The 25,334-nt window shown below is 47.8% G+C and overlaps 1 protein-coding gene across 2 annotated transcripts in view; it reads right to left on the bottom strand.

The window, feature by feature from the left end:
- RABGAP1 (RAB GTPase activating protein 1) overlaps window positions 1-25,334 on the bottom strand; it is a 1,076,978-nt gene that overhangs the window by 815,740 nt on the left and 235,904 nt on the right. For both annotated transcript variants that reach the window (XM_085612417.1, XM_085612408.1), the window contains exon 10: window positions 25,005-25,107. In XM_085612417.1, coding sequence (XP_085468543.1) covers window positions 25,005-25,107 — 103 coding nt within the window. The remainder of the gene's footprint in view (window positions 1-25,004; window positions 25,108-25,334) is intronic.

Raw genomic sequence — 25,334 nt, 5'->3', positions numbered from 1 at the left:
TCAACATCACCGCCATTCTTATTTGCACAGGTAGCTAGGGGAGGCCAAGTGCTGTGTGGCCCCTTGGCCAGCACTAGGCCCGCAACTGGAAGCTGTTTGGGGCAACCTTGAGACAAGCTGTGATTCAAAAATCACTCGCATCACTAAATAACTGAAACATTGCATGTTGGAGTTCCTAATGTGGTATAAGAGCAGCAAGACCTGCCGGGCTCAGAGTCTGGAAACACACAGAGGATTAGTCTCTATGATGCATATTTAAAATAAATAAACGTACAATGAACTCCATGGTTTGGAGCCAGTGTCTGGGTTTGTAAACATAATAATGAGGATGGTCTAATGAGTAATATTGGAAGCCATGACTTCACTGATGAAGGAGTATGTGGCAAGCAGTAACAAGGTGAATAAGATGAGACAGCGTTGCTAAAGGTGGTTAAGATCCCTGGAATGGGATGGGAGAAGATACCCATGTATATTCATTAAGCTGGAAGTTATACACACCAGAAATAGACATGCTATACAGTGGACAACTGCGCAGAATGGACAGAGGTTGAACCTTTCCAAAGATTGACTATGGGTGTGGCAAATCTGAAGACGTTGCTTAGCAGAGTGGTAGCCCCAACAAGCAATAACCTGGATAATGAAGTGTAGTGTAATGGAGTGTAGTTTCATTCTAAAGTCAATACAAATGAAGTGGAGAAGAGTATGATCTCAGCGAAGAAAACCCTTGGTTGAAGCCATTTAAAAAAATAAAACACTTATTTGCACAGCACTTTTTTTTACCAGACTTGCCTTTTAGCCCCATAGACCCCCAAAAAATATAACTACATTTTGACTATGTTCTTGGTTCCCTTCAGGGACCACCAAAATCTTGGACACCTTTAGGATCCTCAAAATGTGGGGAAAAAGAACAAACCTAGCAAGCATACTTTTGGTGAAAATAGGTTATGAAGCCTTAAACAAGAAGTGCCTCAAATATATATATGTTTTAAGTGCTCAATACCAGGAGAGGGGGTATTGGAGGGTTGAAGCCTCAGCACTTAAGGGGTTTAAGGTAATTTAAAGATCAAAGATTTTGGTAGAGGTTTTTAGCATGGTTTAGCATGCTCCACATCCTGCAATTCTGGGCAAATCACTTAATCTCCACGCGCCTAACAAAATAAATGTGTCAGTCTATAACTGTAGGAAAGTGCCCGTCTTTGCATGGTTGCCCCCCCCCCACCACTTTTTGCCTAAATGTTGATGCACTTTAAGTGTGCCCTGGGTTCCTGCCAACCGGGTACCTAGGGTTTACGTTCTTACCCTAAGCCATACTATTGCAAAACCCTCTCTGGCCACATGTAAGCTCCTTGTAAAAGGTACCATAGGTACCAAGGGCACTATGACTATCGACATGGCACACATCCCTGTGTGCCATCCCTAAAATTCACTGCCCTGGCATAGGTACACCACACCTCTGGCTGGGTGCACCATACCAGTGCATGAGCCCTGTACACCTACATTGTCTAAGTCTATTATTAGACATTGAAAGTGCAGTAATGCCATAAAGAGTACATAGTCTGGAAGTTTGTCATTTCGAACTTCACAGCACCATAATGGCTTAACTGAAAACTGGGAAGTTTGGTATCAAATTTCCCAGCACATTTAACCCACACTGATGCTATTGTGGGATTTAATGAAAAATGCATTCAGAGGGCATCTTAGAGAGGCCCCCTGAAAAACGACCCAACTCTAATGTCCTGGCTGAGTGGCTGCTCGCCAGCTGTCACCACCAGACATGTTTCTGGACCCCTGGGTCGAGAGCCTGTCGCTCTTGGTGTCGTGAAACAAGGCACATCCTGGGACTAGGTGCCAAGCCTCCTCCCTCAGGATGGGCTGGGTCCACGAAGGCTTTCCGCCTTTGTGAGCTACCCATGCCATCTGCTGCTCCCAGCAACTGGCCCCCACCAGTGCTGACCCCCACTTTAGGTGGGAGAATCGGCTGGAAAACCTAGATAGGAGGAGAGGTGTGCCCACCTTTGCCAACCCTACCCCTCAGGTGGTGAGGGAGAGGTGAACACAACTCTCAGTATTTGCCATCTTGAAGTTGGGTGGGGCCCAGCCAACCAGAGTGAGGCTTAAGCCCCCCTCCCACAGGAGGGTGGCATTAATAGGGGGTGTACCCCACCCAAAGGAAGCAACCCATTGGTCCCAACCCGTAACGCCCCTATATTTAGTATTTAGGGGCAACCCTGAACCTTGCCTCCTCAGACAAAAAGAAACCTTAAGAAGGACCAAATAGCCGTGCTGAAGAAGAAGAGGACACCAACTAACTTGGCTCCAGCCATAACGGCTTGTCCCGACCTATACCTGCTACAGCAAAATCCCGGTGTGTTCTGCAGCCCCCCAAGAACCTGGAGGACCTGCCCTGCCTTCCCAAACCAGAATTTGTATTCAGTGAGAACCGAATTCGCTCACCCACAGACTCGGACTCCAGCCAAATCAACAAGTATGCACCACTCTGCACCAGACGCCCACGGCTCGAGTTAGAGTGGCCCAACACCACAAGTTCTCCCCGGCGATCCCGACCTGGGATCTGGTGATCCCTGACCTACCTCAAGTCACCAACAGACACCTGCACTCCCTTTCTAGAGGATCCCCCCATCCACTACCGGAGTCAGTAAGAAGAAACTGGCACCAAAAGACACCCCTGCACCCGAGGTCCCACTGCCTTGGGAGGCCCAACCGACGGTGTCCCAGCATCCCAACTTGCCTCTCCGTCGGTCGCCTTCAGAAGATCTTTGTCCCCGAGCCTGCAGTGTTTGTTGCAACCGACACCAAAGCAGCACCCTGCACCTGGCCGACCCTGTTCCGCTGTGGGTGCACCTTGCGTGCTAAATCAGATCCCCATTTGCCCTGAGCCCAAGTCCAGGAGCTTTGCTCCCATAACCTCGTGGCCCGCTCGTGAGCAACCACCAACTGGAGGTCCCCTATCCCCCATTGGATAACACTGGGCCTCAGCACTCTGCACCCGGCCACCCTAGTGCCGCTAAGGGTGCCTTGAGAGTACATCCTGGACCCTGGGGTAGCCTTGGTGCTAACCCCAGAAATCCAACTCCCAAACATACTTACCGTTAAGTCGATAACATGGTTTTCTCCCACAGGACTGCATTGACTGCTTTCTAGTGAAAATTGTTCTAAGTGTGGAGTTGGTTTGCATGAAGCCCTAAGAAACTGCAAATATACAAAAACTGATTTACTTACCTTTTCTCTAGGAAATGTCCCAGTGTGATATCTAGGCATAAAACACCGAGTAGAAAAAGGAACTTAAAAATTAATCTAAAAAGTAACTTGAAAAGTAATCAGAAAAGTAACTGAAAAGTAATTCAAACTGTTTTACAAACAAATGACTAACCTGTAACCAAACCAACTGCGTTCAAACTGTATTTAACTGCATTATTCTTACAAAGTGTTATTATACTTACATGTACCAGGCCTGGCTTGGTTCTAGAAAATAAAATACAAACTAAATAATATTTTTATACAAACAAATTGGTCTGAGTTCAGTCTTTGACTGTGTGACATCATTTCTTGCCTGAGTGTGTACAATAAATGATTAACACTACCCTCTGATGAAGCCTTACTACTCGCCCACACAACCACAAACAGAGTAAGGTATTAGCTACTTTTACCTCTGCCTACCTTTGGAGTTCCACTGAACTCTGTGCACACTATACCTTGCTTTGGTATAGTATATACAGAGCCAGCTTCGAACAGTAACACAAGCTGGTGCTCGTGTAAAGTGCTCCGATACCTTCAGGTCAAATTAGCACTATATAAAACTAACAAACAAAAAAAAAAAGTGACCACACGATATGCAAAAGTGTTAGAAGCCTTAACAGGGGATGGCCCGAAAGAGTTGTCCTGGGGGTCAGTCCTAAAGTCATGCCAAATGTTTTCTTGTTGGTTTGTAGAGATGAACAAAGACTACTGGGGTCATTTGCGGAAGACATGGTGGGAATAAGGAGTGTCCTGACATCTTCCAAGACTGGGGAAGAACCTGGGTCTGCTTTGGGGAGGACAACGTTTGCTTTTTGGCAAGGGTTGGGTCACCCGCTGCAGGTCATAAGCAGTAGGCAGTTTGTTCGCTTACTGCTGGTGCTGAAGTAGGTTTGGCCCAAGCCATCTTTATAGGCACCATCAAGGTTTTGTTAATTGGGATTAATGGCTCTTCTGTAGTAGAAGCAGAATAGAGAATCTCAGTTAGGATGTTAGTTTTGTTTTCCTCTATTGGCAGCTGTAATTCTATTATCTTTGTTAGAATACATTTGTAAATTGCACCGTCACCAGTGGTCTCTAGGCGATGCTCCGAGTATAAAGTTGAGGACGGGGCAGAGATTCACACTTTATAAAAATACTATCTCATAAGGAGACTAGAACATAGCATAACAATGCTACTGCTAATTTAGTGGATAAGGAGCAAAGCTGTAAGAACCTCTACATAAAGAAGGTTTGCATAGTGCAAAAGTGATCCTACCAATGCCGTCACCACCATGTGCATGTTTTCAAAGGGTAACTAGGGTAAAATCTTTCTCAGGATTTTGAGATGGTAAGTGGAGGATGCAACTGCTGGGACTTCGACTACCAAAGAAAGCAGATTTTCTATTCTATCTTTGCTGGTAGAGGCAGTTTTCCCATGTCAACAGAAAAATTTACCTTCAGTAACGCCTTAACTGGTAGAGACAGGATCTAGCTGCTTACCTCAGAATTCCGCCCCCCCCGCGTTCAGACAGTATTTGAAAATCTTACAGCAGTGCCCCTGTGCGTCAGTAGAGGGTGCAGAGCGACTCCGTAGCGACGTCGACCAGCGGATGTGACATGGACAAAATCCATACAAGCCTTTCCCTGATACGTCTTCTATGACCTTCCGCTGAAAAAACGCAGACCCACGCATAGAAACGGTCTACAGAAACAGTGTGCCAGAATGAGACATCATTGTCAAACAAATACGAAAGCCTAAGGAAAGGCATCAGAGTGCCAAGAAGGGGAACTTGTAGGTAACAAGACCGTTCCTCAGAGAGGGGAGGATGGGTGGGTTGGTAAGAAATCTGTGGCTAGATCCGGTCTCTACCAGATAAGACGTTACCGAAGGTAAGTAACTTCATCTGATAGAGACATCTAGCAGCAGATTCCATACTTTAGAATAGATACCCAAGCAATACAGTTACCGAAGGAGGGTCTGCAAACTGAACCCACAAATGACCCCAAATAGAAGAAGCCTGCCCGAAAAGGGAGAGAAGGATCAGGATAGTGTGGGAATATGGAAAGAAAAAGAAGCTCCATTACGAGGACTGTGAAAGCCTGTAGGGAGCAGAATTCTGCAAGATCATGAAAGTATGCGGAAAACAAACCCACAGGCGAGGAGAGAAGAAAGTGTTGGAAAAAACACTTCCACAAAAACAACTATGTAGCTCTCCCAACAGTAACCAAACCATGGCTGGCAAATGCTGAAGGAACAAGGAAAAACAGCATATGCCAGTGTGCCAGAGAACCTTGTCGTAGAGACGAACATGTAAACTAACCCCACCCTGAGAAATACAGGGGAAAAAGGGAGGAGTCTCAGAATAGACCACGATGGAAAAAGGGGAGAGAAAATTATTCAACCCAGCACCAAAACATTGCGAGCAGCACAACAATAACGAAAGGAAAGACCAGTATAGGGTGGAAATCTTCCAAGTCAAAACCAGGTTCAAGTTCCACTGAGGCATAACGAAGGGAATAGGAGGAAAGAGGAGTTCTGCCTTTCAAGAAGCGACTTACAACCCGGGACTTGAAAAGGGAAGGCAGATCTGAAAACCGAAGGATGGCAGAGATGGCCGAAAGATAGCCCTCGATCGTGCCCAGAGCAGAGCCCTGCTAGGCTAGAGAAAGAAGAAACAAGAGAACCTCAGAAAGAGGGGCAGAAAGGGGATCCAGAGCCATTGCTGTGCACCATGCCACAAACTTGTTCCACCGGCAAGCGTATATAGTCTTAGTTGAGGGACGCCTGGCTGCTAAGATTACATCACAGACTTCAGGAGGCAAGTTGAAAGAAGTCAACTGCCACCGCTCAATATCCACGCAAGGAGGTGGAGACTAGACAGATTTGGGTGGAGGACCGTCCCCTTCTGCTGCAACATAAGATCCTCCCGAAGAGGCAGTCTGATCGGAGGATCGATGGCCATGTTGAGCAGCTCAGGATACCAGATTCTTCATGCCTAATCCAGCGCCACAAGAATGACTTGGGCCCGGTCGTGCCTGATCTTCTTCAGCACTCTGGGCAAAAGTGGTATAGGCGGAAAGGCGTACAACAGACCGCAACTCCACTCGCGACGAGAGGCGTCGCCTAGCGAGTGCCGCCTTGGAAATTCCAACACACAGAATTGCAGACATTGTTCGTTCTCTTCGATGGCGAACAGATCTAACCAAGGCCCTCCCCACTGTTGAAAGAGACCTTGCACCACCTCCGAGTGAAGACGCAATTCGTGATCCATAATGTACCTGCAGCTGAGTTCGTCTGCCCTGGCGTTCAGGGAACCTGCCAGGTGTTGAACCACCAGGGATATGCCCTGATGTTCTAGCCATGTCCAGAGGCGGAGGGCCTCCTGACATAGGGTCCACAACCTCACCCCGGCCTGTTTGTTGCAGTACCACATGGCGGTGGTGTTGTGCGCGAACACCTGCACTACTCTTCCCCGGAGACAAGGAATGCTTTCAGTGCAAGACAAATCTCCTAGAGCTCCAGAAGGTTGATGTGGGGCCCGGACTCCGTCAGAGACCAGAGGCCTCTGGTCTCTGCCTCTCCCATGTGGCCGCCCCATCCCTGAAGGGAAGCGTCCGTCACCACAGTGTGGTCTGGTTGGAGAAGGGAGCGGGATCTGCAATTGACCCAATCCTGGTTCGTGAGCCACCACTGCAGTTGTCGAGCAGTGCCCTCCGAGATCTGGATGCAATCGGACAGATTCTACTCATGCTGCGCCCACTGGAACTTCAGGTCCCACTGCAGAGCCCACATATGCTACCTGGCATGATCGACAAGCCGGATGCAGGAGCCCATGAGGCCCAGCAGCCTCAGTCATTCTGACTGAAACCTGGGATAGAGGCTGAAAGATCGAAATCATAGCCTGAATATCCCGGACTCGCTGTTCGGGAGGATAGACCCGAAACTGCGTTGTGTCCAGAACTGCTCCGATGAAGAGGAGCTTCTGAGAGAGAATCAGGTGTGACCCGAATGCAGGAGGTCGGCCGCAGTCTGGAGGTGGGAGACTACTGCCTGGGACGAGCCCGCCTTCAACAGCCAGTCATCGAGATAGGAGAAGAGTGAACCCCCAGATCTACCCAGATGAGCTGCCACCACCTCCATCACTTACGTGAACATCCGAGGGGCGCTGGTAAGGCCAAAGCGGAGCAAAGGGGAGCACGGTAAATTGAAAATGCATGTGGCCTACCGTGAACCGTAGGTAGCGCCGGTGGGCCAGCAGGATGGGTTTACAAAAATAGGCGTCCTGCAAGTCCAACGCTACCATCCAGTCTTCTGGGTCGAGGGCAGACAAGACGTGAGCAAGCGTCAACATTTTGAACTTCTCCTTCCGGAGGAAGCAGTTGACGTTCCTGAGATCCAAGATGGGATGCAGGCCCTTGTCCTTCTTGGGGACCAGAAATTAGTGGGAGTAACAACCACAACCTACTTCTGGGACAGGAGCGCGCTTAATGGCTCCCTTGGCAAAGAGAGCCTGGCCACTGTCTTCTTTCATCAGGGACACACCTGCTGGCCTGTCCGCGCTTTTACAGAACTACCTTGGGGGGACGTTCCTTCTCGGTTGTGGTTCCCCAGATCTGGAATAAGTTACCAGAAAGTCTGCGCAGGGAGAAGACTCTCCTTCCATTTAGGAAGAAACTTAAGACCATCCTGTTCACCGAGGCGTTTGGATAAGTTCACCCCAATTCTGCCCTATCTGCAAGTTATATGGCATCCCTGGGTTCATGGTGATAGTGCTTAGAGATCATTGGTGATTTGGCACTTTACAAATATAATTTAACATTAACATTGTGGTGGCATGGCTAAAGGGGTAGTCTTGAAGGGGAGGGAGTAGCCCCTTCGGACTATTTGCAAAACCCACGTAGCAGGGCACCCCTTCCATAGCCACGAAAGGGGCGAAAAGCAGACTGTGCTGGGTGGGTGGCGAGGCCCAAGGACTTGTCCGTAGCCCATGAGTCCCTGAAATGTCACCAAAAAGGCGACAGGCATCAAAGGGCATGTCCATCAAGGTGTTCTGGACATCCCCTGAAAAGCCAGTCGACCTCATCCAGGCGTAGCAACGAAGCGCTACTGATGTTGAAATGGTCCTACCCACAGAGTCGGCGGTGTCCAGCCCACAACGAATGGTAAACGTCGCCGCATCCCTCCCGGTGGAGACAGCCTGGGAGAGTAGTGCCCGGGCCTCCTCCGGACACTGAGGCAACACCTGCGCCTCTGTATGCCACACAGAGCGGAAATAACGGCCCAAGAGACATGCGGTGTTTACAGACCACAGTCCTAAGGTAGCGAAAGAAAATTTTCTTTCCAAGGGGGTCCAGCTTCTTGGATTTCCTTTCCAGTGGAGCGGTAGGGAAGGCGCTTTTGGAAGTGGAGGTTTGGACAACCAAGCTCTCCGGGGTGGGGTTTTGGCAGAGCAAAGTGGGGTTGCCCAGAGCCGGGCGGTGGCGTCGGGCAATCATCCTGTCCACGGGAGCCCCCGTGTTGGGCCTGGACCACGTGCCCAAAAGGACATCAGTGAGGGCCTCATTAAACGGTAGCAAGGGCTCCGAAGAGCTTGCAGCCGGTTGAAGCACCTCTGTCAGGAGGTTAATCCCGACCGCCACCGTAGGAAGCTCGAGGTTGAGAGCTTTGGCCGCCCTACGCAACACCACTGTGTATGACGCTCCCTCCACAGTCACGGTAGGAGGAGACAACATGCCAAGGGCAGGGGAGGTGTCCAGACTACTGGCATCCCCCAGTTCCTCTCCTCAGTACTGTTCACTGTCCAACTGGCCAGTCAGTGGGTCAACTGACCTCTCCCAGTCCTCATCCTCTGGGTGCCATTGTGGTTGAAAAGGGACCCAAGGAGTGAACAGGGGCACAAAAACCCCTCTCGCGCCGGATCCCGCATCAGACAACACCGGTCTGGCTCCACTTCGGGATGGAGGCCGGAGCCGACCGGAGTCAAGCGCGGTAGAGGTGCCGGAGGAAGCGGCGCCGGTGGAGGCGTAATCAGGTCAACCGATTCAGATACAAAAGGGCCCTGCGGCACAGGGGCCGCCATCAGAGAAGGCCTAGGAACTCCAACTGAGTCCGCGGGGCCCAAAGGTGCGCCGGAGGAGTCGGTCCATCCAAAGATGGCATGCATCGCATCGTATAACTTACGAAGCTGAGTGGGAGTCGCTCCGGGTCCTGAAAAGGGAGGGAAAAGCAAAGTCGATTAGTCGGTCTCCATGCGTGGAGCTGCGGGAGGGGCACCACCCGCATCCCTCGAACAACAAGGAGAAGTCGAAGAGCGGCGATGCTTCCTCGACGACTTCTTATGCTTCGACCTAACCGACCGAGTGCGAAAACTTCAAAGACGGACGAATGGTGGTGGCTCCGCAACCGGTCCCTCGACCTCCCTCGCGATCGGGACCTCGAACGGCGCAGAGCCGACTGCCGGTGCTCAAGCAGGTTTCAGGACCGCTCCCGCAAAAGCCTTCTGCGCCATCGACCGGCAGTCGGAGCACGACTTTGGGTCGTAGTCGCGATCCAGGCAAAAAAGACACGCGGTGCGGATCCGTCACCGACATCATCCAATGACAGGAACCGCATTGCTGGAAGGCTGGCATCCCTCGTGCACCTTCGGAGTCGAAGACTCAAAAAAGTCGTCAACAAAAGTCAAGAAAGTCAGTCAAAAAGTGAATGGAGGTACCGCTCTTCACGGATCTGTGCTGGCTGGCGCAGGAAAGAAAGAACGGACGTCAGCGCGCGAGTGTGGCGTCTAAGTAGACATCACGATGCCAACGGCGGACGCAGAGCCGACCGACACCACCTTCTGACGCGCAGAGGTACTGCTGACAAAAAAACTTTCCGGATCCAGTCGATACCTGGGCGTAATTCTAAGGTAAGGAATCTATAACTAACGTGTTTCTTTCAGATAATGCCCATAGAGTACAAGGTATTCCATATAGTGACAGCAATAACACCCTCTCCAGGGGTGAAGCAGAGAAAAAATAGTGAGGTTAGAGATACAGGGCTAGTTATAACCCAATAAGGAACCAGAAGGATCAGTGGCAGGTAGTCATCCTAGAAATGCATAATGAGAGGAGAAATAAAAAGTGAAAACACCAATAAAAGACCGAAGCGGAAATTTAATCGCAGGCCACAGCAGTAATCGACCCAGGGCAAGGAGTACGCCACTCTGTGCACTGCACCCGCTAAGGAAGAAAAGACGCCCAGTAGAAAAGACAGGCATACAGAAGATGGTCCCTGCAGAACAAGGAGGAAGCCCACAGTGCATCCGCATAATGCAAGCCAAATACCCACTAGAGAACAAGCTGGGGCAGAAAACTAGCATGCAGAAAGAGGCCTGTAAGAACAGGCGTATATAGGTCCAGAAAACAATTACGTCCCAGATTGTGGGATCAACATCCGGTCACTGACAGTATAATAAGAAAAAAAGCACCTGCAGAGGGCAAGAACACCCTTCTGGGTGTGACCAGTAGATATAAAGGGGATTTGACAAGGCATCCAAGACACCCAGGTCCTTCAGGCGTTCGAGCAGGTGTCTCCAACCAGTTGATCATGAGCGACCAGTAGCTCGCAGAAACTTTCAGAAGCACTGAGGTATTTAACTCTTAAATAAAAGTCATTCTAACTCAATATTGGAGCATGAGAACAAAACGTTTCTGAATGCCTTTAAATGAGAGAAAATTAAAATGATGTACACTTAATGTTTCAAGTTGACTCATCATTTTAATTATCTCCCTTTTCCAAGTGTGGCATTTACAAACAGCAGGCATCTTGCTCACAGTGGCCAGTTGAGACAGTGCCATTTTTATAACTCAAAATACAGTAATATTATTTTAAATGGGAGACATTTAAAGTGAAGAAAAATGTTTCTATGAAACATTGTCAATGTTTTTCTCTACTTTAAATTAAGCCAATTAAGTACTAATGTATGATGAAGCATGTTTCTTCACTTTATATTTTTCACATTTAAACAAATGACTGCATTTTCCTATAATAAGTATAGCAAAATGTCTACAGGCCAACAGAGTAAAATGTCTGCTGTTGGTAAAGACACTGATATGGGAGAAAAATAAAATGATGAGATTTATGTAATGCATATAAACAAAGTTAACTCTTCAGTTGAATTATATCCCATTTTAAAGTGCCATTCTTACACACAGCAGGCATCTTGCCCCCAATGGCTGGTAGACATGGCGAAATATATTTATAAATGATAAAAATACAGGTCATTTGTTTTTAAATGAGAGAAATTTAAAGTGCATAAAAATGTTACATCAAGTGCATAAAAGTGCTCCTTGTGAACATTTTTGCAGAACATTTTTCTGCACTTTAAATTTCTCCAATTTAAAAAGAAAATGGTTTTATGTTTGTGTTGCACATGTAATGGTGTCACATATGGCAAAAGGTATGTCCTGTGCCACAAGTACATACGACACAGGCTCTCAGTCACCCATACACATATATCCTAGTCATACACACACACACACACACACACACACACACACACACACTCATTCATACATCCCCAAAGACCATGCACTCACAGACACACATGGCAGCCCTTGTACCCCTAGTCACAGTATTTTGTTTAAACCATAGTATAGGGCTCCATGGGCATTAGGATCAAAGTCAAGAAAGCTGGGCGAAGGGGTGTCTGATAACAATGAGCGAGTTACTTGGCTTTCAGTAGCTCACGACGATTTTCATTGATCAGAAGTAGCTCTCATTACCGAAAAGGTTGAAGAACCCTGGACTACATTGTCTTTGCGGGGGATCTTCTCCCTACCAGTGCCTGAAGGGCTCATCATAGGGGTCCTGTGGGGAATAAGGATCTGGCAGGATCTAACTCGGTATGTGGGGGACATTATTTTTTTGGGGTGTTGATTTGAGCTGTGTATGTGGCTTTTCAAAGCCTCGAAGACAAGGCAGCCTCAAAGTAATGTCTTTGCTCTTTCTGGTACTATTGTGACTCAAAGTCAGACTCTCACAACAGCAGTACTCAGTCTCCATCAAAGAAAATTTTGGGGCTCAAGACTGACTTTGTGGCACATGTGGTGTTGTTGAGGCATGTGGAGTCAAACAGGTCTTCAGCTCCGAAACAGGCACATGTTGCCCTGCAGACTCAAGGAACTCTTATCTCCTCTTCGAGGCCGGAGGCCCCCCGAAAAGATATTCTTCAGACTTTCTTCAGCCTGACCTGCCAGAATACCAGATTACTTGGCTTCCTTTTCTTCTGTGCCTAGCAGGTCTTCGAAAAATGACAGGCACCTTGTAAGAAACTGGCTCTATATATACTGCACCAAAGTGAGGTACAGTGTGTATAGAGTCCAAGGGTCTCCAGAGGTTTGGCAGAGGTTAAAGTTAGATAGAACCTTACACTCTAAAGTGGTAGCTTGGTCGAGCAGTAAGGCAGTATCAGAGTACCGTGTAAAGCATTTGATGTACACACTCAGTCAGCAAATGAATCCACACACTCAAGAACTGAACTCTAGGCCAATTGTTTTGTTAAAAAAAAATATACTGCAAGCCTGGTACAGGTAAGCATATAAATACTTTGCAGTAGTAAATTACTTGTATGAACACAGTTCAAAATTGCAGTATGACTTGTACTGGTTTTGGTTACAGTTTTAAGTAAGCAGTTTGCAACACATTGCAGTTATAGTAAATTCAAATGAATGGACTGTTTAAGAAAAATGCAATTCATTACTTTTCAGATTACTTTTGCTAACACAGGACTGGATCCTAGATTCAGCCTTGGGACATTTCCTGAAAACAGGTGAGTAAATGCGTTTTGGTAAAAAAGGTACGATTTTCAAAGAATATTATTGCATTTCAAAAGTTTACACTTAGAAACTTTTTCACATAAAATCACCAATGTTATCCTATGGGAGGAAATTCACTTTGCAGGTAAATTACTTTTGCGTTACTTTTGTAATCCAGTGTGGGACTCCTAGATTCGGCACTGGGACATCTACTTAAAACAGCTAATTAATTACGTTTGTACGATTTTTAAAGAATATTCTTGTACTTCAAAAGATGACAAAAACTTTTTCACAAAGAACCCCCAATGTTATTGTTAGACCTGTCAGCCCTTTGGGTGGTCCCTCCTCATCATTATTTATTTTGTCCCACTTTTGCCTCAAACCCTGTTAGTATTTTTCCTTTTTGGGAACCACCAGACTTTTTAGTGTTGATGCAGGGTCAGGGAGCCATTTTCCCTACCCCTGGAACTTCTGTCTGAGGGCCTGAAACACAAAATGGTGGCCACCCATTGTCACCTGAGACATAGCTGGAACCTACTAGTACCTTCCAGAACATTCTAGAACCCTGTGACAGTGTGAGGCAGGTTTAGAATGTTGGGAAGCCAGCTCAGAGTTGGCAGTTGGAGTAGGCAGTTGGCACCTGACTGGAGAGGAGAGAGGGCAGAGAAACAGAAGGAGGAAGGAGTAAGGCAGCAGGGGTGGAAACTTGTGCCTGGAGTGGGGTCCAGAAACCCACCCTTGATACTAGTCCCTACTGACCAAGCCCAGCCTAAAGCCCTGTGTGGGATAAAGACCAGAAAATCATCTTAAGGACCTGAACAGCCGGAACAGGCCTTAAAGGAGAAGAACAGCAAGTTCCTGACCTGTTTGGTGGAATCCTCCTGGAGACCCAACGTCAAGAAGCCTGGAGACCGAGGTGGAGAAGCGGCACTGACAGAAGGCAGACGTCATACCCGGAGCCGCTAGAGGTCGAGTGAGGGCGCCGACGGAGGTCGTGGAGAGACACCGGAGGTCGAGTAGAAGTCACCTGAGGTCGAGGTGAGGCGTCGATGGGGGAGTGAAGTCCGCCCTCCGGAGTCGCCGGAAGCTGAAGTAAAGCGCGCAGGAGGTCGGGAGTGGAGGTCGCACTCCGGAGTCGCCTGAGGTCGAGGCGAAGCGCGCAGGAGGTCGGGAGTGGAGATCGCACTCCGGAGTCGCCGGAACCCGAAGTGGAGCCGATGGAGGTCGGGAGTAGAGGTCGCACTCCGGAGTCGCCTGGAAGCGGGGGAACCGTGACCCTGTGACGCCGGAACACGACATCGAGCCGAGGCCGCCCAGCGACATCCATCCGGAGCCGCCTCACGGCATCGACCCGGCGTCAGGAAAGCAGATCGACGCAACATCGAACCGAGGCCGGCCAGCGACATCGAATCGGAACCGCCCGGCGGCATCGACACGGCGTCAAGTGGAACAGATCGACGCGACATCGAACCGGAGCCGCCCAGCGACGTCGACCCGGCGCCGAGCGGAGCCGATCTTCGTGAAAAGGGCAGTAAGTGGTAGAACGGGCATCTGAGGCCCTGTGGAGCCCTAAAAGACCAGTCTTGGGGCTAGAGGGGTGTTAGGACCAACCTGAGAGTGCTAGGGGGTGAACTGAGACTGGTGCAGGGACCTGTGTGAGGGACTGTGTAGTTGGAAGAATCAGAACCTTAGGTTTCCCTCAGTCTACCTCAGCTTAGGCCCCAGCCTTGACCACTCTAGGTGGGACATCCCCAGGCCACCCCAGTGACCATAAGCTGTACTTGGGCATGGTAAAATCAATCTACCTCATAAATGTGATCTGATTTGCAATTGTTTGATGGCTTATATTATTTATTGAAGGTGTTTTATTTATTGTCTGACCGTATTTATTCCTGCCTTGTATTTATTGTCTGACAGTATTTATTTGCCCTATGTATTTATCGCACCTCTATTTATTCCTTGTGTATTTATGACCTAATCCTATTTATTGCACCTGCAAAGTGTTATTATTTAATTGACCTGCTATTTCTGAAGAAAATCCTTTTGTATTGTATTTGTGTCATAACCCTGCAACTAAGAGAAAAATTAAGATAAACACAAAGAGATTCTTTCATAAATTTTTACGGTGTAGAGTCGTTTTTGGAACGGATGAACGCATGGTTATTGTGAGGGTGTGACGTACGCTTAACACGGTGCCTGACCCCCGACCGCTCAAGCCAAGCTACCCCTTGTGTTGGGAAAAACCGGGTGACTGCTAACCCGGTTGCCCGGGGTTTTCTAACAGTTATCCTATGGAAGGAAATTCAATTCACAGGTAAGTTACTTTTTAGTTACTTTTCTTACTCAGTGCTGGACACCTAGGTTCAGCACTGGAACCTTTCCTGCAAACAGTTGAGAAAATTCTGTTAGGTTATTTGTGCTATTTTTAAGGAATATTCTTAGTTTTCAAAAGTCAACATTAACACTTTTGCTCCCAAAACGCTTACTAAATGTTATCCTATGAGGAAAAGTGAGTTATTGGTCTCGAGGTAAGTTATCGGTCTTTTGAGTTAGGGTTCTGGAGTTAGACTCAGGGGTCTCCCAGGGTCAGTAATGCACTGTTGTTGCACCCCCAGTGGCACTAGTGCAGCCGGGTTCAGAGTGCTGAGGCCCAATGTTATCCTCCGAGGGGCTCCGGTTGGTGGCGGCTGGCAAGCAGGCCACAGGGTTGTGGGAGCAAAGCTCCTCGGGTTAAGCTCAGGGCAAGTTGGGGACCAAGTTAGCACCAAAGGGACACCCTCAGCGGCGCTAGGGCAGCCGGGTGCGGTTTCTATGGCGATTCTCCGGGACAAAAACACTGCAGGCTCGGGGACGAGGATCTTCCAGAAGTGACCACCACTTCAAGGGGTAAGTTGGGATGTAGAGGGATGGTTAGGCACCACTGGGTTGGACACACAAAGCCGCGGGGAGTCGGGTGCAGGGGTGCCTTTGGACGTTGGATTTTCTTACCCGCTCTGGTTGCAGTAGGGAGGGTCCTCTGGATTGAGGCTGCAGCGTCGTTTGAAGGCTTGATGCAGGACAGGGGTCGCTGGATCTCGGGTCAGGATCACAGGGGGGGACCTCCTCGTGGTGTTTGTTCACTCAAACACGGTCCAGGCTCGGCGGGTGCAGAGTGTACGGGATTCGCGGTTCCTGGCTGGCACCAGAAGCTGCAGTTTAAACACGTCCGGTGATCACGGGAAAAACAGCTTGGAAAGAGAAGGCAGGCAGGTTCAAGGGTTTTTGAGGATGGTGGACGCTGGACACGCCGGGGTTTCGCAGGAGCAGGTTCGAGGGGAGACAGGCCTGTAGGGCTGGGGCCAATTCAGTGGGTGTCATCCTATTGTTAGCTCTGAACGGCTTTTTGGCCTTATTTTTTTTGTGGTTGCTGGATCTGAGGAAGGAAGGTTCAGGGCGCCCCTAAATACTAAATTTAGTGGCATTACAGGCAGGTAAAGGGCAGGGACCAATGGGTCCCTTCCCTGGGGTGGGTACACCCCCTATTCGGCCACTCGCCAGTGGGAGGGGGGGCAGGAGTCTGTCCCCGGTTGGCTGGGTCCCCCATCCTCAAGATGGCGGTAACTCTAGGTTGTGCTTCACCTCGCCTCCCCACCTTAGGGGTGGAGTTGGCAGAGGTGGGCACGCCTCTCTTCCTCACTTGTTTTTCCCGCCGGTTCTCCCGCCCAATGGGAGGAGGGGGGGTAAGAACCAGTGGGGACCAGTTGCTGAAAGCAGCAAATGGCCTGGAGAAGCTCACAAAGGCGGCATGCCTTTGAAGCTGCTTCTTCGTGAACCCTGCCCATCCTGGGGGAGGAGGCTTGGCACCTCGTCCCAGGATGTGCATTGTTTCAGTACCCAGAGAGCAGCAAGCTCTCGACCCCAGAGAGCAGCAAGCTCTCGACCCAGGGGTCCAGAAACATGTCTGGTGGTGGCAGCCTGCGTAGCCACTTAGTCAGGTCACTGGTAGTTGGTCGTTTTTCAGTGGGCATCTCTAAGATGCCCTCTGTGGTGAATTATACATTAAATCCCACACTGGTATCAGTGTGGGTTTAATGTGCTGAGAAGTTTGATACCAAACTTCCCAGTCTTCAGTGTAGCCATTATGGTGCTGTGGAGTTCGTAATGACAACCTCCCAGCACCATATACTCTTTATGGCAGCACTGCACTTACAGGGCCCAGGAATGGACCTGAGCACTGTAGGGGTACAGGGCTCATGCACCTGTACCCTCACCACTGGCACAGGGCATCCAGCTAGAGGGGTGACTGATGTATGCCAGGGCAGTGGTTTGTGGGCATGTCGACTGTTTTGTTCTGCACCAAGACACTCAGCCTACAAAGGCAGTGTGTGTGTCAGGGTACAGGGCCTCTAAGGGTGGCACAATAAGTGCTGCAGCTATTAGGGGCCTTCTCTGGTCACAGTGCCCTGGGTACCTATGGTACCATTTACCAGGGGTTGACATGTGGCCAGAGATGCCAATTGGGTTTAGGTTTCAATACAGTTTTAGGGAAGGAACACAGGCCCTGGGTACCTGATTGGCAGGAGCCCAGGGCACACTCAGTCAAAGTACATAAGCAATTCAGCAAAAAGTGGGGGCATACCATGAAAGAAAGAGGGCACTTTCTCACACACCTTCAACGAAGCTTCCCTCTGCATCCTACTGTAAGCTCACCTTCTTTCCCTCCAGTACTATAGGATTTTCTTGTAGAGGAAGGTTTAGCAGCCTGGGTACATGTACAATAAATCCCACACTGGCATCAGTGTGGGTTTATTGAAAGGAATAGCTTGGTACCAAACACTCCTGTATTCAGTGAAGCTGTGGAACTCGAGTTCCTAGCCCATGTACTCTCTATGGCTTCACTGGCACTTACAATATTAGGAAATGGTGCCAAATTTGTAGGGCATATCTGCTCATGCAGGTATGTTCTCACCTGTAGTATAGTGCACCCTGCCTTAGGACTGGAGGCCTGCTAGAGGTGATTTACCTATGCTGCCAGGCAGTGCTAGATGGCATGGCACCCGGTGCCATGTCCACTTTGGGTTTTTTACCTCACAGGAGCATGCAGGCAGTAAGGGAAGTGGCATGATCCCAGTAATGGGGGCGGGAGGAGGGGGGTGAAGAGGTCCCAATGGGCCCCTCTTCAGCTCTCAGGCCCTGGGTACCATTTGCTAGGGACTTACAGGGGCAGAAGTATCAATTGGGGGTTTGTTTGAGGGAAGGATTATTAGCACAGGGGACCTGGTTGGCAGAGACCCTATGCACTACATTTGAAACCACATAAACTTCAGGCAAAAAGTGGGGGCTAACACGCAAACGAGGCACTTTCTCACAAATGGTGAGTTGAGGTATAATGGTTGGTGACTGTTGGGCCTAAAGTCCGAGCTTTGTAAGCAGATTACCTTGGTGGTTCAATAACACGGTCACTCAGCTGGGAGGACAAGTAGCTGAGACAAAGGTAACCGTTGTAAAACATGTGGGTCTCAGAGCAGCATTCCAAAACGTCTGAGCCCGATGGCAAAAGAATACCATGTGAGGTGGACGGACGGAGGTGGACGGACGGACACACACAATTTAAATTCAGTTTTCATTATCATGCCTCCGCAAAATTATATTCCTGCATTTTGTGACAATTATTTCTGACATTCTGCATGCAAAAGTAAATCCAGAGATACAAAGCAGTACCACAATTTCTGATAAGACATGGGCACAACGGGAGGAGGGGGGGGAAACGGAGCTAGCCACACCTGAAGATGGCCGCGCTCTGAGCGAGCTCCTTCGCCCGCTTACATAATCCAACAATTATCCTGCGTCTAATGCTAGAAATTCAAGAAAACCTATGAAGATAATTTTAATCAGAAGGCTCTCAAACCATTCCCCTGTTGCTCGCCAAAACAGACCGAACAAACAGTTTCATCGCTCTGAAACTCAGGCGCGCCGGGGGCCTAATGCGCGCGAAGGAGCTCGGAAGGCCTCTCCGATGCTCAGTGGGGCTCCCAGAGAAAGTGGAAGAGTGCAGGAGCCCACGCACCTCTCCCATGCGCATTGTGGGCACTAAACTGCACGCGAATGCCCTGGTGATGTCCCCATCTCCTGTGTAGAGGACTGGAATGGACAGATCTTCATAAGTATAGTGATGAAGTACAGGTGTTACAACAAATGATGGACGGAATGCTGACAATGCAGACATTCTCCCCCAGTCAAGAGATCTGGGTTAAATCCATCGTTCTTTTGCCCACTACCCCAGATCTCTTGACTGGGGGAGAATGTCTGCATTGTCAGCATTCCGTCCATCATTTGTTTGTTGTAACGCTTTTCGCCCTAAGTGGGATGGGTATTCCCAGACGTGGGACCCGTGCTCACTACGCCACTGGAGTCAAGCTATCCTGGCTGATGACGGCTGATAGCCAGAAACCGGTCCTAGGATGCTTGATTCCGGTCCAGGGAAGACATGGCTTGGCAGTTCGGGCTGGACTGTTCCCATGAGGCACAGGGTCAAGACTGATTTGCATATGGCCATGTCTAAACTGGGGTGGCGTAGTGGGCAAAAGAACGATGGATTTAACCCAGATCTCTTGACTGGGGGAGAATGTCTGCATTGTCAGCATTCCGTCCATCATTTGTTTGTTGTAACGCTAGAAATATTGAAAGGCACAATGCAGCACAGCAATCGAGATCTGGTGAATGCAGATAAGTGCTACTGAACCAGATACCCATGTTATTGTTTAAGCCAAACTGAAGTCAATAGACACCACTGATAGTTATACACGAGCATGGTCATCTGGGACTTGGCAAGTATTTAAACTACAGTAGGTTGTAACATAATATGTAAAACAGACGCAAACGTATACTTTGATAAGTGCCCCCGTGTGTCTCTACACCAGGGTTCTTGGCTGGTAGCTACCACCCACATGTGTGCACCACACCGTGTTATTGTTTCTTTTTGGGGAACGGGGGTTGGGGGTGTACGGGGTGAACACATTGGAAATGTCTCAGCTGTAATTGTGGGTTGGGGGAGGGCAGGGCAGAAAACAAAATACGGTCGAAAACACAGTTGCAGAGACCACAGGTGATCACACAGTAAAGACTTCATGGCAATATAATTGATTACATAGACAACATGACACATAGCCTGTACAATGGCGCAAAGCACTAGACCCCCAACACTCATGACCTGGACTGCGAGTAGCCTTAATAACACGCAAGAAATTAGGAAAGTTCTCGCCTATCTTGACAGACGCAAAATGGATGTGGTCTGTATTCAAGAAACTCACCTTACTCAGTCCCCGGAGGATAGAGCGGGCTCACGCTGGGCGTTGTTCTGATTAGCCTCCTCCTACTCCACATACACCAGAGGGCTATTGATCCTAATCAAGCGCGGTGTCCCATTTACACCACTTACTACTATGGTCAACGACCAGGGGAGATATGCTATTCTTCAGGGTAACTTTGGGGGGGGTCAGTTCTGACCCTAGTAACTACATACGGCCCGAACACTGATGACCCGACATTTTTCGTGACAATTTGGGCTAAATTGGGAACACAGACGGCAGCGGTGATCATATGGAGGGGGGGGGGGGGGTGGGGTGGAGGGAACCTACGTGTCCACAACTCACAATACATGGTCCAGAACAGATTATTGGATAACAACCTGTGAAGTTAGTACATGGACAGTATCGATTGAACACATGCCCAAAACGCTATCTGACCACGCACCGGTACAACTAGAACACACACCCCCAAACAGTTCACATGGCGCCTCAACCCGACTGCGATGTTAGATCAGGTGTTTGACAGAATTACGTCAGGCCATCGCGGACTATTTTGAGCACAATGTAGGTACAGTGGACAGTGCTAGAACACTATGGGAAGCTTTTAAAGTCACAATCGGGATATTGCATAAACAAGCATGCAGGTATATTGAAGGATATCCAGCAACAGCTCTCCAAGGTCGAAGCAGAAATTAAACAGTTAGAAACAGATTATGCCCAGATTCGGAGCCCCACTCAATTAGCAGAAATTGGAAATAAATTGAACGTATATCTTGAATTTGCGGATAGCGAGGTAAAATTTATAACACCCAAATACACAGCGCAAAACTATTGCGAGAGCGGTAGACCAGGACACGCGCTTTCCAGCAAACTACGGCCAGCACACATCGCTTCCCACATAACGCAAATATTGGATACACAAAATAGGGCAAGTTACGATACTCCATCCATTATTGGATGTTTCTCGGATTACTACACAAAATTATACTCCGCCACAGTGACTATTCCCACTGCAGAGATTGATAAATATTTAGATGACATTGCCCTGACCTGGCTCTCTGACGATCACTGAGAATACTTTAGCCAGCCTATAACCGAAGACGAGCTAAAGGAGGCAATAAGCACACTACCTAACAATAAAGCCCCTGGAATGGACGGAGTACCTGGGGAATTCTATAAAGAGTATAAGGATCCAATATTGCCTCACTTAATAGCAATGTATTCTGAAACATATGAAGAAGGGCTATTGCTCTCTTTGCTGCGGGTAGCATTGCTAATTACACTTATTAAACCCGATAAAGACCCCACTAGCTGTGACTCCTATCGTCCACTGTCATTAATAAACAGATGCTAAAATCTTAGCCAAAGTTATAGCGTTGAGGATCCAACTCCTAATGCAAAAGCTGGTCTTACCAGACCAACAAGATCAACAACGCATAACTTGTTGACCATCTTTGCAATGTTCCATCAGATAGACCCGGAATTGCTGGCGGTGGCAGCCCTATTAGACGCAGCGAAAGCCTTTGATTCCGTAGAATGGCCATTTATGTTCTCAGTGCTACGCAGAATGGGATTCTCTATCCCTTTCCTGTGCTGGATAAAGCTACTATACACAGAACCGTGCGCACGCCTGAGGGTGAATGGCAACACTTCTGACCCTATTCACATACATCGAGGCACGAGACAAGGATGCCTGATATCACCACTACTTTTCACCTAAGCACTAGAACCATTAGCATGCAAAATCCTGCAAAAACATGCTGACACAGCTCTGCAATTTCAACACAGCCCGTAAGCATATCCCTGTATGCAGACGACATGGTAATACACACAAGACTCCCAGCGGAAAAACTAAAACTGCTCAGAGAATAGATTTGCTTTGAACACTACTCAGGCCTAAGTGTCAAATGGACTAAGTCGGTGGTGATTCCACTGGCACCTGCTACACTACAACCACAGCTAGATTATGCCCTGCAGTGACATACAGCACCGGTGAAGTATTTGGGAATATGGGTTCAACAAAACCCAGGCTTAGTAAGAAGCGGAAATTGCTGTAGAGCCCTTACAAAGTTAGAAGGCCAAAGACAGATGGATTAAACTCCCCTTAACACTGAAAAAAATGGTGGTGCTTCCACGGTTTCTCTATATATTTATAAACATACCAGTTCTTTACACAACTATGCACACATATGACCAAGCTTACATGGGCAGGAAAACAGACGCGAGTAGGATGGAAGGAACTGACTAGGCCCTATGAGCAGGGAGGGTTCGAAGCACCAGATCTACAACTTTATTATTACTGTGCGCAGGCACAGCATGCACATTATTGGATACACCCTCATGCCCATATAGCTCACATAGTGGTTGAATATTAGAGTGTGTACCCGACCCAATAGTTGCGTATATACTAGAGCCACAACAAAACACCCCTAGAGCAGAAATTAACCCAGTCTGCTGCACATCAGTGGCATGGCTTATGTTGGCGAAGCGCGCGCACAAACTACCTACATATGCACCAGCGCTGCCTCTACGAATTCACCCGAGCATAACGGTCATGCAGGAAACAAATATACTAAACCTGCTAGAGACTATGGGCCTACACACTATGAGAAATATATTCCCTGGGGGTCAGTTTATAGCACAAAATGATACCTCGCTAGTAACACACCACGCACCCTTAAAGATATTTGCATATCTTAGGCTGCGGGCGGCGGCAAACAACCTCTACCCTACATTCCCCAGCGAGCCACCAACGCACTACAAATACTTTTAACGGCACCCACACGACAGCGACTAGTGACAAACCAATATAACGCAGCTCAGCGAGAACAATATCGAGAGCACGAACAAGCTCTAAAGAGATGGAAAGATGCACCGGGTATCTCGATCTCTACGGAGGACTGGGGTTATAGTCACGTCCAATTGTAACTTGCGAATTGTACATTTTAAATTCCTACAACAAGTATATTATACACCAACTCAACTCTATAAATATGGCCTTCAGGACAACAACTCATGCACAAGATGCAGCGCACAACGAGCCGATTTATGCATATGGCCTAGGCATGCCCACAGCTTCACTCTTACTGGCAATCGGTTACAAACACTCTGTTATGTTATATGTTTTATAAAGTGCACACCTGCCCCGGCAAAGGGGCGTCCCAGCACTGATAGCAGGAATTAAGAGGCTACTAGCAGAAAGCAGGGCCTAGAGCGGAGGGAAGAGATGCGTTTTAATTGCCTTATGAAATGCCAGGTAATTATTCGGATTATGCGGATATGTATTGGAAGAAAGTTCCAGAGTTTGGCTGCCAGGGTGCGGAAGGAGCGGCCACCAGCACGCACCTTCCTCACCCAAGGAACGACCGCCAGATGTTGACCCATACAGCGGAGTTGGCGAGTGGGTGTATAAGGTAAAAGCAGGTTGGCCAGGATGCCAGGGGAGGAGAAATTCAAAATTTGAAAAGCAATGCAAAGGGACTTAAGCACTACGTGTCTAGCCAACGGAAACCAGTGTGGTCGGTGGATGGCACTAGTAGTAGAGCAAGTTCTAGGGAGGCCAAGGATAGCTCTAGCAGCCGCGTTATGAACCCTTTGCAATCGCAGGATTTCTGTCTCGTTAGTCCCCAGGTAGAGCAAGGTAGCGTAATCCAGTCTAGACAAAATGGAGGCCTGAATGGTAACTTGCCGGATGGAAGGATCGGAAAACAATGCTAGCAGAGCAAATTCCTAATCTATCACAGGTCTGTTTATGAAATTAGACAAGTCCGAAGATTTAAATTTCTAGCGGTGGCATTACTTCCAGCCAAGAAAAGAATAGCTTTGAAATGGGAGAGCAAACAGGCACCACAAAGTAAACATTGGATCACAGACATGACATATTGTAAGGACCATTTAGAAACATATGCATAGGAAATCCCAGAGGCATCCCGACCAAAAGATTTTTGGGACCCACTAATGCAATATCTAATAACTATGTAAACTGATGAATAAAGCATCATATTGATTTACTTTAGGACACTAAGTCGATAATACAGTATTATATTGATTGTAAATGTAAACCCAAATACTAAACTACAAGCTTGTATTTGTGCTGTGACTACTACGACTGCGAATGTTATGACCATGTAAAGAAATTGTGAACTGTGACCTACATATATGCTGTGGACTCCTAATCTAATGGATGTTAGCAACTGAATGTGAAATATGGAAACTGTATACTATGCCCGACCGAAAAAGAAAAAAAATAACACATGGGCACAACAAACATCATTGATGTTTTTATTGACATTCATCACAAGCACTAGAACTAGGGATCAATAAAACTGTTCATCCGTACGCTACTTACAACCATCACATCCCAGTGTCAAAGATGGGATTATTTCTTTGGTTAATCACATTTGGTTATGAAATCCCGATAAATTCAAACAGTATAGATGATAATATCTAAAAAATATTCCCCAGAAAAACATTTTGCAAAAATGCAACTAGTAACTGGACAAAATCAGGGAAAAATAATTTCACGTAAGCATTTACTGCAGTAAAGTAAACTAGAACCACAAACCTTTAAGGTAGCACAATGTACATTGTAGACTCAGTAACGTAATACACTGAAAAGATTAAAGTAATGCAAAGCTGAATGTACTTAACAATATAAATTATATAGTTGTCCTCTGAAAATATTACCTTTGGGGGTTTCTTCATTTACAACTTGGAAGTGTGGCGATTTTGGATTCCAGCTGCCCGTAATGACATAGGATTTCCCATCTGAACTTTTACCCATAGACTCCTGAAAAGGAACAAAAACGAGCAAAAAAGATTGCTTTAGAGAATAATGCAATAAATGTAATGTGAACACAAATAAGAATAGATAAAGTACGGATTGCGTTACTTACCTTGTAACCATCTATGTGTTGCATGTTGTGCTGTAGATTCACATACTCTGTATATATCTACCATCTAGTGTTGGGCTCGGACGTTTACAATTTGTTTTTCTTTAAAGAATTCTTTTGAATC

This window comes from Triturus cristatus, chromosome 1_2 (genome assembly GCF_964204655.1).
Source record: "Triturus cristatus chromosome 1_2, aTriCri1.1, whole genome shotgun sequence".
Taxonomy (NCBI): Eukaryota; Metazoa; Chordata; class Amphibia; order Caudata; family Salamandridae; genus Triturus; species Triturus cristatus.
This window is presented reverse-complemented; position numbering and strand designations above follow the sequence as displayed.